The sequence below is a fragment of the Ceratina calcarata genome, unplaced genomic scaffold (assembly GCF_001652005.2).
Source record: "Ceratina calcarata isolate Rehan_Ccalc_2016 unplaced genomic scaffold, ASM165200v1 scaffold446, whole genome shotgun sequence".
Taxonomy (NCBI): domain Eukaryota; kingdom Metazoa; phylum Arthropoda; class Insecta; order Hymenoptera; family Apidae; genus Ceratina; species Ceratina calcarata.
In genome coordinates, this window is record NW_017168485.1 from 48239 (window position 1) to 63688 (window position 15450).

At 39.6% G+C, this 15450-nt stretch overlaps 1 protein-coding gene across 3 annotated transcripts in view; it reads left to right on the plus strand.

The window, feature by feature from the left end:
• Best2 (bestrophin family protein) overlaps window positions 1-12801 on the plus strand; it is a 29689-nt gene extending 16888 nt beyond the window's left edge. For all 3 annotated transcript variants that reach the window (XM_018028278.2, XM_026815376.1, XM_026815377.1), the window contains 6 exons: window positions 3617-3855; window positions 7189-7320; window positions 7410-7517; window positions 7612-7872; window positions 8093-8345; window positions 9306-12801. In XM_018028278.2, the coding sequence (XP_017883767.1) occupies window positions 3617-3855; window positions 7189-7320; window positions 7410-7517; window positions 7612-7872; window positions 8093-8345; window positions 9306-10396 (2084 nt within the window). In that variant the 3' untranslated portion in view covers window positions 10397-12801. The remainder of the gene's footprint in view (window positions 1-3616; window positions 3856-7188; window positions 7321-7409; window positions 7518-7611; window positions 7873-8092; window positions 8346-9305) is intronic.
• The last annotated feature ends 2649 nt before the right edge of the window (window positions 12802-15450 follow it).

Below are 15450 nucleotides of genomic sequence, written 5' to 3' on the forward strand. Positions count from 1 at the left end.
CGTGTGCCACAGTGATTAAACTATGAGTCGAGGCTAGCATTTCTTTGATCCTACGAAACTGTTTTTTCTATTTAAGGATGTATAGGCTATATACNCTGTATAGCCAATACATCCTTAACATTTACACGACTCTACTGTTTTCAAATGACATATTTTAAACATTCCAATCGTGATTATATATTAAAGACATATAAAGATTAAAGATATATAAAGTGGAATTATAAAACAGATTACAAGAATTGCATCGAAACAATTTTGAAAGAAATAGCTAATACATACTGAAATGCAAAAAGATCTCTATATTAGGACAACATGTACTGCGCTACTCTTTTGTTTTTATTTTAACAATAAAAAGATTCCCCTCGAGAGAAATTACCGCATTCCCGTTACCCGAACGGACACCGTTCGAGCGTAGTTACGACCGCTTTTCGCGTCGTGACTTTTCAGATCGTTTTTTGCGAAACGGCCGGCCGATCTTTGAAGCCATCAGTCCCGGATAGAATCTCGAACGTTCGTCTTGTGTACATAAAATACAAAACGCCGCGTGATCGACGACAATTGTCCAGCTATCGACGCGTCGTTTAAAATGACAACGCGCGTAAAAATGTTGTCGCTCGTTTATACGAGGAGTATCGATACGATGGGATACACAAACACAGAACGAACTTAAATGGCTGTATGCTCTTGGATCGAAGGAGAACAAGACAGTCCTAATAAAAATAATAGAAGACAGGATACTACGACGATTGCAAGGGAAAATAAAATTATACTTTATTTTTAAATATGCATAATATTTTATTTTAATCAGTTCTTCATTAACACGACTTATATTGTTTACTTCTTCTGTTTAAAAAGAACAAATGTAATTTCGATTACCGTATCATATCTAAATAGCGCATATTTGATGGAAAGTAACTGCTTGTGAAATCGACTGTTATTTATAAAAGAAGGTTTCTCACAATTTTTTCCCTCATTATTTGTTGCGCGTCGCTAAGAAGCATATTGATTTCGAGGTCGTTCACTAATTGCCGACGCATTGAAATCTACAGGCCATTAGACGTTGAATTGCACCATATGCCGTTCAAACGCTATTGTAATTTGGCATAACCACTATCTCACAGGCTTCGTTTTGCAATGTGAAAAAGTGCGATAAACATTTATAACACGTAACACAGTGGTTAAAAATTCTTTTATTTTCTAACAGAGTTAGTACTGCCGCTATAGAAAGTTTTAATTGTTATTACATTAACTTGAAAGTGGACAAGAATGCATATAAAAAATAAGTGTTCTCTAATTTTCAATGTGTTCTTCTTCAATATTATTTTTAGTAAACCAGGGCTTGTAGATTTTTAGTAAATACGGATTGTAAGATCGAGCATCATTTTTTCAATACTTGGACAGCAGTTTCGCCACGTGGAAGTTTCTATAACGTCGTTAATTGTACCTGTAACGCTATCTGCGGATATATCAGCCAGAAGTTACATAATCGACACGTAATGTGAATTGTGAACGGAAACCAGCAAACCTCAGCATTCTTCCAGCGGGCGTCTGATTTTCTTTCGGAAATCCACTGCCAATATTTCACGGTTTTATAGACAGGTTATTCGGCGTTAAACAAAACGATTGTCTGACTAATAGTTTATTCTCGATCGTTACATTCATTGTTTTTCACGTGTCTATAAGCTCGACCAGGTATAAATAATTGCATAATCGTTGTCTCATCGACTATAATGAACCATCCTTTCTTCTCTTGCATCAGCTGTTTCTTACACAAAGTAGTAATAATAAAAATGAATTAGAAAAAACATATATGAGAACAAGTCATGTTATTAAGTCATTTCTTCGTTCTGTCACATAAATGTCTAATGCTACGTAAATGTACCAGAATTTTAATTGTGCTGACATAAAATCGACAACGTAACACGTATTATGTAATGTGCGACTGGTACAAAGGAGAATGTCCATATCTCTGATCGTACATAATATTCTAATGAATGAACTTTACGAGGTTAATTTGTGCGGAGTATACTAATAGACGATTCGTTCGAGATAATAGAACGGTGTTAACATTCAAATGCCATGTCCCGCGGGACGTTACCTACGTGATTAAAGTATGAGACATCGGTACACGTGACGCGGCCGCGAGATTCGAAAATCTTAGCTGAAGTTTCATGTGCATTTGCATTCACGTAACGAGCAAACGACTACGCAGCGGCGGATGCACGCGCGAAAGTCGCGGCTACACAGCACGTATGCATACGTGTTCGTCTATTAACGAACTGCACGTGAATTTAACTAAAGTCAACGTGGGATCGGTTTCAGTCACGTGATCCTTCACAATTATAATTTGATAAATATACATTAGGTATTCCAAGAAATTCATTCAAGTTTGCATTTAATTAAAGAGCCTAAGTTCCTATTAATACTCGCTGGTGGCAAAAATCAGGAATAAACGAACACATACTTGATCATATTACTTATCAGAATTATTAATTCACTACTAATACTCGCTGGTGGCAAAAATGAGGAATAAACGAACTCATACTTGATCATATTACTTATCAGAATTATTAATTCACTACTAATACTCGCTGGTGGCAAAAATTAGGAATAAACGAACACATACTTGATCATATTACTTATCAGAATTATTAATTCACTACTAATACTCGCTGGTGGCAAAAATTAGGAATAAACGAACACATACTTGATCATATTACTTATCAGAATTATTAATTCACTACTAATACTCGCTGGTGGCAAAAATTAGGAATAAACGAACACATACTTGATCATATTACTTATCAGAATTATTAATTCACTACTAATACTCGCTGGTGGCAAAAATTAGGAATAAACGAACACATACTTGATCATATTACTTATCAGAATTATTAATTCACTACTAATACTCGCTGGTGGCAAAAATTAGGAATAAACGAACACATACTTGATCATATTACTTATCAGAATTATTAATTCACTACTAATACTCGCTGGTGGCAAAAATTAGGAATAAACGAACACATACTTGATCATATTACTTATCAGAATTATTAATTCACTACTAATACTCGCTGGTGGCAAAAATTAGGAATAAACGAACACATACTTGATCATATTACTTATCAGAATTATTAATTCACTACTAATACTCGCTGGTGGCAAAAATTAGGAATAAACGAACACATACTTGATCATATTACTTATCAGAATTATTAATTCACTACTAATACTCGCTGGTGGCAAAAATTAGGAATAAACGAACACATACTTGATCATATTACTTATCAGAATTATTAATTCACTACTAATACTCGCTGGTGGCAAAAATTAGGAATAAACGAACACATACTTGATCATATTACTTATCAGAATTATTAATTCACTACTAATACTCGCTGGTGGCAAAAATTAGGAATAAACGAACACATACTTGATCATATTACTTATCNACAAAGTTCATACAACATTCATTCAGTATTTGATATTCTTATTATACTAATTGTAAATGCAACGTTTATATTTTCTGATCATTGAATTTTCTCATAAATCACAGAAACCGTTGTCTGATAATAAGCAAAAAGTGACCAAGCGGCTTTATCTTTCGTTCCAGGTCTGATGATGGAGTCTGAGAAGAAAATCTTCGAGATGATGAACAAGAAGGCGGCCATGTCCAAGTATTGGATGCCGCTCGTCTGGGCGACGAACATCATCAACAGGGCCAGGAGAGAAGCCCTGATAACCAGCGACCAAGTAGTGCAAACCCTCCTCGTCGAGCTGAGCGACATCCGGAAGAGGCTTGGCGCGCTCATTGGTTACGACACTGTTTGCGTTCCTCTTGTTTACACTCAGGTGGGTATCGTGATACTCTACAAACTATGAACCGTGTCCGAACACCTGTCGATGTTGCGTCTCTGTTTCCCGAATTAATTTATGTTCATCCGACCACTTCTACCAACATTTCCGTTCAGTTTGCAACTGCAATAATTTCAAATCTCATTGTGATCAAATTTACAAATCGCTAAGACGATTACTAATAATATTTCTTTGTCATTTAATAATTTTAGTATCATGCGAATGAATTTGTATTTGGAAATGTGACTGTATTTAAAATTTATGCGGTTTACGGAGGAAAGCAAGTTTCATTTACCGATTCTTGCCGTGTGAAACCCGTTCGTTGACAAGTAATACAAAGGTTGAGATTTAATCGAACAACGGCACTATTACTCCGTTCTCAATCTCATTCAAGAATCGTTAAGAAGCGGAATAATTGTCGACGACGTAAACCGCCATTGAGAGATATCCTCAAAAGTCTTCATTCTGATTCTCATCACTTCACACACGTCTTCGTCTTGATTATGATAGTGCTGCCAGCGTGAAGCGCACGCTTGCGTAACTTTCATTGAGTTCATGAGAAAACAATGTTACTTTCGAGGATATTTAATTAATTATTCAGAGTTCAAAATAATATATGATTTGATACATCATTTCCCAATTTTTTATTACCATTCAATTGCCACTTTGATCATTTTTTGTATGAGCATTTGAGAATTCTGTTCATTTTGCAATTAAAAGTTTCCATCACGCAAGCGAATGTTAACATCATAATGAATTTAATTGTTTCAAAAAACAGAGTTAATGCTTACACACTAATTCCATTTGCACCATTTCCACGTTCACATGATAGGATGAGCTAAAAAACAAATTTTGTCGTACACGAAGTTATTACTGTTAATTTATTTCTCAAATCGTATCGTTTTACAGCTGTGCACACTAAATGCAATCTTAACAAAGCGACTTTCCTCAAAACAATTACACGTGACTCATCTGCTGCTTAATTTATTAGACGCAAGAACATGCATGACATTCCTAGTCACCTGATAATTTTCTTCTTAGCTTTACAATGTGAGATTTTCTCTTGATACTTCATCCAACTAATTTGTCACAATGCAACCTTCCTCGTGTGTCTCCGACTATTCTATAGGCCTATCCTTCCGGGAAAGTTCCAACAGTGACGTGCCTCCGTTATGGAACCGATTTGCCACACAGTACATTTCTATTTGGATTCATAGAAAGATGTCGTATTTTTTTTAACACAAAAGCTAATATCTGTTCGTCGCCTATGTTAATTCCGTGAAGCTTAACGAGCTTTCATCCAGCAAATGGCCATCATTAGAAAGTGCGTCAGCACGTTGCGACACGGTATCATCGATAAAAGTCTCGATGCGTAATCGCGGAGGTCGCGCTTATGAAAAATCATTCACTCAATCCAGGATCGATGTTAACGCCAGTTCTCGCGGTTCTTTATCCACTTCGAAGGACTCCGATTCGTTGCGACGTAAAATGGATCCGTTCTTGGAACGACGTTTCGTATTCGCAATTAGCCGCCGTGTATGCATTGTGCAACGATAATTGCTGATGAAGCTAACGTCCCTAATCGTCGGACGCCATTATTTTCGCGCTACTAAATATCCACTCGCGCCGTAATCCTGGATAGACACAGCCATTTACGTGATCGATAGCCGTGCGATTGCGACTTGTTGACTTTTGACAAATTACGTCTTAGAGCTATCCGCGTCCTCTGACAATGTATGCACCAACGGGTTTAAAAAGCGCGATGAGCAACGAATCAGTCACGGTCGAGTTTACATGGCCGAAGAAAAAACCATGTTCATTCATGGAACGAAATTGCATCACTCTACAATCGAGAGATAACACATCTTTTTTCGCAATATCAACTATACACGTAATTTTTTTAGAGTTTCTCATGCCAAAAACGAATCCGGAAGTAGAAACGCTCTATCACATACTGTTTCCGAAAAATAGCGGTTTTTGTGAAAATACACGATTTTAAGAAAAATGAAGTATTGCATGTCTCTGTATTTTCAGAAATGTCTGTAGAATTTTTTTTATTGAATTGCGTACTCGCAGAACGGGACATTCAGAAATCTGCACAGACAGGTGTACGGAAGATTGATTAGTTCCTTCATCCTTCGAGGCATCTCGATCGTTAGAATCTCATTATCGATTATATTTAGATCGGTCGAATACAATGGGGTAAAGCCGTGCTGTTAGTCATCGACGCTGCGAAGTACGGCTGATTTTTATTCCCGTTGCTACCGCTCCTCGCATAAATTGTACATACCAATTAATCGAGCTCGCCGGCGATTTGCGTTCGCTTATTAATCAACGTGGAAATTATTCGAATTCCACGGCGAGGAATGGAACGCGGAGGGAGCATTTCTGAAACCTTCTCTAGTCTTACCTACCGATTCGTTACAGTTGGAGAGACGTTTTATTACGAAAATTTCAGGAGGTGAACGTTTCGTGAAATTGCCGCGAATTAGCTGGTCAAGTGACGAAGCAGAGAATGTTCAGGAAGAGCAAAGTTGCAATTATTCTCTCTCCGTCGTGCTCTCGTGTCGAAACAGTACCGCGTAAATGTCAGTCTTTCGTTTTGTAAATCGCGTACACTCGTTTTCACTTCTTTTAAAGCCGTCGCGTCTACTTGGCGCATGCAAATACAGAAGCGTTCGAGTCATACACAACCGATTTAAATACTGACATTTGGCTTCGAGTTTGTAAAAAAAAAACGTGTATAAAAAAGCACATATACATACAAACGTGAATAATCGATGGCAGTAGATGATCAAGAGAGCATATCGCATGGTCAAGGACGGCAAATGAGCACCGATCTCGGCATCGCACGTCGATATACCGGAAACAATTTCACACGCAATTCGATTCTTTCGTATCCTCGAATATCCACAACGTTGATCGACGTCTGGAAATGACATTTTTATTTTACGCGTATAACAAGCGTCCGTGTAAATCACCGTTTCCTGGTGACCTTCGATGAGAAAGGCACCGTTCTTGAAGACCTTGATATGATTTCAAACCTGTCCGTGCATTACTAAAAGGGTGAAATTGATAGTAAAAGGCAAAAATTCTTTCGTCTATAGATCATATTTAAAATTATTTCTTTTACACGAAGTCAAATGAACTTTGCATACATTTAGTACAATTATTGTTTCGGTTGTTCGCTCATTATTTTATCGTTAATTTAAAAAACAATCGAATTTTACTCTCGTCACTGGGAACTGTTGGTACTGTACACTTCTTACTGCGGTGGTGGTCAGTGGAGTAATCGAACGAGTTCGAGCAACGGTTATTTACGTTTTCCAGGTAGTCACGTTATCGCTGTACGCGTACTTCTTTTCTGCGTTGCTCGGTAGACAGTTTATCGACCGCACCGACGCCGATGGCGGGAAATACGAGGTACCGGACATGTACTTCCCATTCTTCACAGCACTCCAGGTAAGAAAATCAATTTTTCAAACTTGAGAAACACGATTATTTATTTATGCAAAAATTGATTGATTCGATTTGTCAATCTTCCGTTTCAGTTCTGCTTCTATGTGGGATGGCTGAAGGTCGCCGAGGTGTTGATCAATCCGTTCGGTGAAGACGACGACGACATCGAGTTAAACTGGCTGATAGATCGCCACATCAAGGTATAATCTCAACTTTCTCCGTCTACCCGGATTAAAATTCGAATTCCTTGAGTCACAGGTTCGATATTTATTGTACGAGTGACACGTTTTACAGGCTGGATACATGATCGTGGATGAGATGCACGAGGAGCATCCAGAACTGTTGAAAGATCAATATTGGGACGAGGTCGTGCCGAAAGATTTACCGTACACTGTCGCCAGCGAACAGTACCGACGAGAAGAACCGAAGGGGTCAGCGGAGCATTATAAGGTCAAAGAGAGCGACGCTTTATATGCGAACGTCCTACTCGGCACGCAGCTTCACAACCATGTGCAGCATCGGAAGACCCACCAGGACGACATGTACGCGGATTACGTAAGTGTCCACGTCATATAAACTTGGATCCCTCAGCACACCGTGAAACAGTTTTAATAAAATTATTAATTACATACTTAATGACAGATATTTTTAAATTAAAAATAAACATATTTAAAAATTATTGTTATAAAATTGTACAGAAGACTTTTATGCAGAATATTTAATATCATTTCAATCATATGACAACTATATTTATATTTTGTGATATTTATTATAGGAAAGCGTCGATACTCCATTAGTGGAGCGAAGAAAGAATTGGTTGCAACGACAGATCACTAGGATGGGTTCCGTGCGTAGTTCCTCGACGACGTACAGCAGCGGGGGTGGTTTCTTCGCTCGAAATCGACACAACAGCGTTTATAGCAGTCCGGAAACTGGAGGACTTCCTCAAACAAACAATCCAAATTTAAAAATGTCTCTATACGATCGGCTGGTAGGAAGGAAGAGCAGTCAGAGAATGGGGCGACAAGGCAAGTTTTTTTTTATCTCGATACCGGTGTGATTTCACGATGAATAAAGTCTTCAGATCGTGTAGACGCGATAACATAATTTCCAAGCGCGTCTGAAACCGCATTCCTCGCAATGACGTTGATCCCCAAGCTGTTTAGATGATAATGATGCGTCTTGCGCAACGCTCCCACGCGCATTGACAGCGTCTCCCGTTTCCATGAATTAGTGTCAGACAACAAAGTTCGGATGATTGAAATTTGAATCAGAATGACTTATTGTCTACGAAATCGTTCACTGAAATCATTAAATGAATCACGTACAAAAACAGATGTGAGCAATGCTCACAACATTTCTGTAAAGAGTTTATAAGTAACGTCATAGTGATTGAAAAATTAGTTACTTAACTTTTGATATTGTATGAAAATTAATACTGTTTGATATAATATTCAAACAAACTCGAAAAACTTTTTATGTTTCATGGAATTGGATTAAATTTTTGAATGAACACGCCACTGTCTCTATACTTCGGATTGAAGAACTTTTCACGAAATTTCTCGTTGAAATTCGAAGCTTCCCTGTTGGCACGCACGCGATGAATTATGCAATGTGTAACCTTGTGTAACCTGAACAATTTCCGCGATCGCGAAATCGCGCTTCTCGAAAAAAAAAACTTTCCTACGACCTTGTGCTTCTTTCTCCTGCCGTTCACTCGCGGTACCGACAGAAAAAAAAAAATAGGAAAATCCGCGCCGGGAAAAGTACCGTGCAATTATTACATCCACTCGCAACCGTTCCATAAATGGATGGAACGACGATTTATTTCCTCGTTCCATCGAGAACCTAGCGGTAAAAGTAATAGGCGATCGAAATTGGCATGATCATCGTTACGCTGCCGGCGCCAGAAATAATTTAATCGACGCCTTAATCAAGAGGCTGCCCGTGTAACAGGCTCGTCTAATTCGCGTTTCGTTCCCCGACAGGTACCATGACGAAGCTGAACTCGGTGCCGGTTTCCCTGAAGAACCGACCCCGTATACCTACACCGGATGTGACGAAAGAGGTGGTCGACCGTGAGCAGAGATTAGCTCTATCGGCGACGAACGCCGCGAACATCGGCGCGGGCGTAGTCGGAATGATACCAGCGAACGGGCACTATCCAGCCGAATTGCCGGTGGTGCAGGTGGTCCTTTCGCCCATTCAAGAGGCGGAAGGCACGCCGGCGACTGGGAAATCCGGTGCAGCAGCTTTGGCACAAGCTGTACTGTCGCCAACTTTGACCAGCGCCGGCCTCGTCGCCCCTGTCACCTTGACACCTGTTACGATGAGCCAATTGACGCAGCTGGGTCTAGTGACAACGACGTCTGCACCGATGATCAAATCGATGAATCAAACCAATAATGTACAGGCCACGCTGACTGAAGTGAACAGCAGTGAGGAGGAAGGATCGGGAAGCGGAAGCAGCAGGAGCGGTAGCATCACCGGGCAAGAAGAACGATCCACTCCGTTAATAAATCAAGACAGGAGCACGCCTCTGATAGGAGATAACGCCAGTCCACTGGGCAGCAACGGTAGCTCGCCTACCTTCGACAGTTACAACGATCGTTCACCGATTCTGATGAATCCTGAGAAATTAGGTTACGTGGTCGGAACAGTGCCGACGACGCAGAATAATGGGATAGTGACGAATCCCCGTGGGAGACGGTCGGCTTCGTTGCCTGGTCCGCCTGTGGTGCAATCCAAGGATGACAGGAGTATGTCTCTTCCGCAATCGCCGGGGCTGCAACCTAGAGAAACTCGCGCAGCTTCGGTGTCCAATGGCCACGAACCGCCAAACATAGACAGGCTCATAGTTCGCAATCAGGACACTCGGCCGAGGACCAGCAGCATCAGCCACGACCTTTGTAGACCTAATCATCGCGTCCAGGATACCTCGAGGAAGATCAGCAGCGTGTCTTGCACGAACGCGTCGCTGCCCACTGTCTTGGGTGGCACGACACCCACTACAGTGAGTACTGTAAAGCCAGTGGCTACTTCGGTCACGAACAGCAAACGGGGTGAGGTGTACGTGTGACCTGAGTACTTAGGGACATTATCGTAAATTCGTATTCGTTCGACGAACCGAACGAGCGTCGCACTTGCCTGAAATCTGACTCCGTCCATTATTGTGATGACTTGGTACGTTTCGTACGCGGTGAAAGTAGGAAACAGTTTACTTTCTGTAGGTACGCGACAACGAGCGTGAAGCGGCGATGGGATTTTTCGTTATCCATGTTTCCTTTTCTCTTTTTTTTTTTTTTTTTATTAATCGAGCTTCACGCGAGGAGTGTCGAGCGAGGGGCCAGGGGATGCTTCCACTACTTTGTAAATATTTGACGATTTTAACTTATGAACACGCTTCGATCGACGAGTTAATTAATATTGCGATACGGGTTCGCGGTCGGTGCAAAATGTGTGTCGATTTGCGTAGCGTGTCAATCGTTCCATGACTGATCACTCGCATTCGTGGTAATGATAGCGACGGGATCGAGCTCGCAGATTTATTCCCCGCAGAAAAAACCGCTTGTCCTTTTTCTCTCTTTCTTTTTTTTTCTTAATCGTACGTGCAATAATGCGGTAGCGAGCAGGGGACGCGTAATCGGTAGCAGCGAATTACGAAACGCGGCTCGCTCTCGCGTTCTTAGGATAAAAAGAAACCGTACCGTTCACGTGACACGTGGAAGAAACGAGAAGATGTGGGAATACATTTCCGTCACGCGTACACACGTGCGGCTGCTGTACCATCGTTGTGCTTCGCGTCGACTAAGTCGTTACAATTGTGATACGAACTGTTTTTTTTTTTTTTCTTCCTTGTTTCTTATAGATACGCGTAGGAGTGAATTTTGAACGCGATCGTCTTTTTTCACCGCGAGGTTCGAGTCTGAATTATGGAAATCGTAACTCGTGGTAGAAGTCAGATCACGTTTGTAAATAACTGAGAATCGGCGACGTGACTCGTCGTTCTCGCGATTATTGCAGCCAGGCGGAGGATGTTCTTCATTTCACGCTTGCTACTTTATATTTATTCGAAATGGCGACATATTCGCAAATTACATGAGCCGTATCGGGTCAGGCTTCGTCATATGCTGAAAGATGCTTGTATACAGTACTATATGGAATTTGTTTTTTTAATCTACGAATGAATTTAAGATTATATATTTTAAATGTTAACTAATTTTGTAGCCTATATTACAAAACATTTTTTAACGAATTGAATTAACTTAATTGTATTAATAAGAATAGGCTTTGATTTTTACGGAGTACTGTGTACATGCATGCGCAACGTTTGCCATATTTGCCATACTCGATAGGACATTATGCGAAATAAAATCGCGTTTATTCGAATTGGAGCGGTGAAAGTTGCGCAACTTCTTCGATGCTCCTTGAAGTGTATCGCGATATTTATCACGTATTACTTCATAATTGTTAAGAACTATTTTATAATTGTTAAATTTGTATCAGTAATCATCATCCCTTTTTTTTATCAATGCGAGGAACGAATGCAAGCTGCGATATTCGACGAACAAACTTAACTCGACGAAGCTGATTTATTTATGAAACCTGTAACTCAACGAGATCGGAGATCTCGTTTTAGTTTTTTCTATTTTATTATGGTTATACTTGTACGCAATTCTCGTCGCGTATTTAATTACGCGCGTTCGTTAAAGTAAGCAGCAGCTCAAGTACTTTTCTACATGAACTCGACGTTGATAGGTCGTTCAGTTGTAAGTAACGAACAGTCATTCGTTGTTGAATGGAGTCAACGCACGTGTAAATAGTAAAACAGTTAAGTTAAAAATTCACTTGGTGTATGAGATTATGAACATGCTCAGTGCCAATACACGTCGTTAAGTACTTAAGCCAGGCACTTTACCTTCGATGCTACATCGTCGATCTTTAGTTATCTTCGTTTATAATAAGAATTGTGGCCTGAAGTGCAAAACGTGTAAATACAGGCGTTGTTATCATCGATTTTCTTGCAATGTCTTCATATCAGCGGTCAGCAGTTTAACGATGGGAGTATCAAGTGAAACCGAATGTGACACATGAACCATGCAAGAGACTTTTAACAGAAACTGTTATCAAAGGACAATAGTTTGGAAGATGGTCATGTAAAAGACATTAATAACATATCTAGGATGTTTTCTTCACTTCGACCTGCACTTATCATAAGCATATCAAGTGTCGCGTCTGTGGACTTCGAACAAATAGGAGCGCATCCGAACTTGTAGATATTTAACATACAGTATTTGTATATAGGTTACATCCCGCTCTCGCATGAAAGGTTCTTTAGAATATATACATAGGTAAAGAATTTTGTTCATTTCGGTGCCCGAGCTGGCGTGATGTAAAGTAAGATGAATCACATGTAAGAATAGTAATACATTATTCGTATTATCTATATTCTACAATAAAAATAAACATTTTTGAAAGCTTCAACCTTTTCTTACGTCTTTACTAAACGTAGCTACATCCTTTATACTTCTTGAGAAAATTTATCTCAAAAAGTAATTGCAAACGAATGAAGAACAAATAGAATATTTATTGCAAACAAGGTAAAAGTAAAAATAATGGAGAACTAACTTTCAATCCTTAATGCTTTAATTCTTTTATGTTGATTTAATATAAATGATAAATAATGAGGGATCACTGGAGGAGTATGGAAAATAAAATAATAGATAAAGTAATAGCAAACCACCGAGGAAAAATTACTAAAGAATGGCAGCTTTATGGGACTTTGTGTCGCATGAAAAAATCTGGAATTCTTGACGCCCACTAGAATATGTTGCCACCGAAGTAAGAAAGAGAATGCAAACCACTATCCTACTTTATGTAGAATTACGTGCCTTAAATATTCTTTCGAAGAGTAATAAAAAATATGTTTAGTGCAAAATATTTTTTTTTCATCCTAGCAAAAGATGATTCGGACAAAAGTTGTACCTCTAATTGCCAGCTATAAATAAGGTCCTATGCAATTTCTTATTAGTATGAATAAATTTAGGAGTGAAAACCGTAAGTATACTCAAAGGAAGGAGACGCTATCGGTAAAGTTAACGGTAGCTTCAATAAATTCTGGGGCTGCATATTAAGGATTCTACGAACATTCAAGGATTCCAAGGCTCGCTAGCTTCTCGCAATTCTGTGAATGTTAGGAATTGAAGGAAATTCCAGAGGCATCAGGGTACCCGAGATCTTGGATTCGAAAGATTTAAGGGATGCCTCTGATACCTTTCAATACCTCTCTCGTGTCCTTGGAATCTCGTGGAATGTTCAGTAATTTCAAAATTTGCGAAACATCTTATAATGTCTTTCCATGTCCTCGATATTTTCTCTAATCCTATTTAATTTCATTGCATTTCTCTATTACTAATCGAGATCCTTCCACTCTAATTAAATTCTCATCAACTACAGCAAACTATTCATGTTACCACTTGAAGATGTTTATTAAGGGAAAGTGTTGTTTCTATTAAAACACACTAAAGCGACAACCCTGATTTAACAAACGAGACGATTCTTAATTTTTATAACAGTGCCGGATACTTTTTTTTTAAAACAGCCAAGATTCGAGCAGTTTTACTTTTTTCCTCGTCCGCTGCGAGACGTGCCACGCGAACGTCAGGACGCGTTTTCATACGGTGGAATGTCCACGGACGGATTTCTCCCGACGGAGGAACGCGAAATCCGGTTTGGTCGTGATATTGTCCGCGTTAATGAAGATCGACGGTCTGATAACGATAACGAGGTCGCCCTATCGTTCCACGCTTTAACGACCGGCATCGAGATTCAGTTGACGCTGTCACTGGCGAATATGAGAAAAATTTCCGCAGTAAAGTGTGATCGAGAGCAACGTTGGTCCCAGATAGCGGAAACAAATTGGGGACGCATTTATCGCGCTGCAATTTCAGATAAAGGAGCTCTCAAGGATCGTTTTATGGTGTCCCGTGGAGACCACTTTGTTGCGCAGATTTTCTACCTCGTGATTTCTTATTCCACTCTTCGTTGTCGTAGAAATCGACAAAATACCCGGCTATAAAACTTGTACTTCTCAATACGATTATCTTAAGACTTGCTCCATGTTAAGTTTCTACAATTGTGTAATGTCGTACCGGTACAATGTGTATTTGTTTTTGCGTGGGTGGTAATATGACATACAATTTTAAAATATAATCAAATCAATTGTCTTGCAATTTAATTATTAATTTAATATAAAATCATGTTTCCTTCTCATAAAAATCATTTAACACATTTTTAAAAATGATACATTAAAATATAATATTGTCCTTCTTCCTTCTGTCTATTATCTGTTTAATAGTGTCTACTTATTAGTTGAGCATACTGTTTGAAAAAAGAAAGAGTTAAGAGATGATACGTACCTATGAAGCATCTATTTTGGTCAAGTGAAATTTTTCACGTCGGTGGGTCTGACATAAGGAGGACGTTATAGAAAGGAGTAAAGAATCGCGGTTGATTATAGCACGTGGTATGCTTGATTATAGTACGAGCTGACAATTGGTAGACAGTTGGGCTTGAAAACGGTGGTCTGAGCGCAGCAGCGTGTCGCCACGTTCCCAGTTCCCGTGGCGCGTGGGTCGGCGATTGCAAGTCGACTTGATCTTGCGATTTAACGATTTCCAGCAACAAGGCAGGTACAGACTTCATGACTCACGTTTTTATTTCACCTGATGTCTTCATCAAATGACGTTTGAAAATTCTGTTCATTAATTCATCATACAATGTCAAATAGATAATTATACTTGTTTAAAAATCGGTAATTATATGCATAATCGTGTGGTATAAAATTAGTCCTACATACACTACATCAATAAAAATGATAATTGCTAATTCGCCGATGTACAACGTTTGGATTGCGGGGACATAAATAGCAGAGCTGTTTGTACAAAGTGCAGAAACAAAAGGAGAAGGAGCGCAGCGCGGGCGAGGAGATTTCACGGATGTCGCGACTTGCGAGTGGGTGGACCGTAGAAAGCGGCGTGAACCACCCCCGGGATCGTCTCGAGAAGTCGGCAAATTTTCACCGAGCACGTGCGCGGTCGGAAGTCCGTTTCTCTAGTAGCGTTAGTCCGCTAC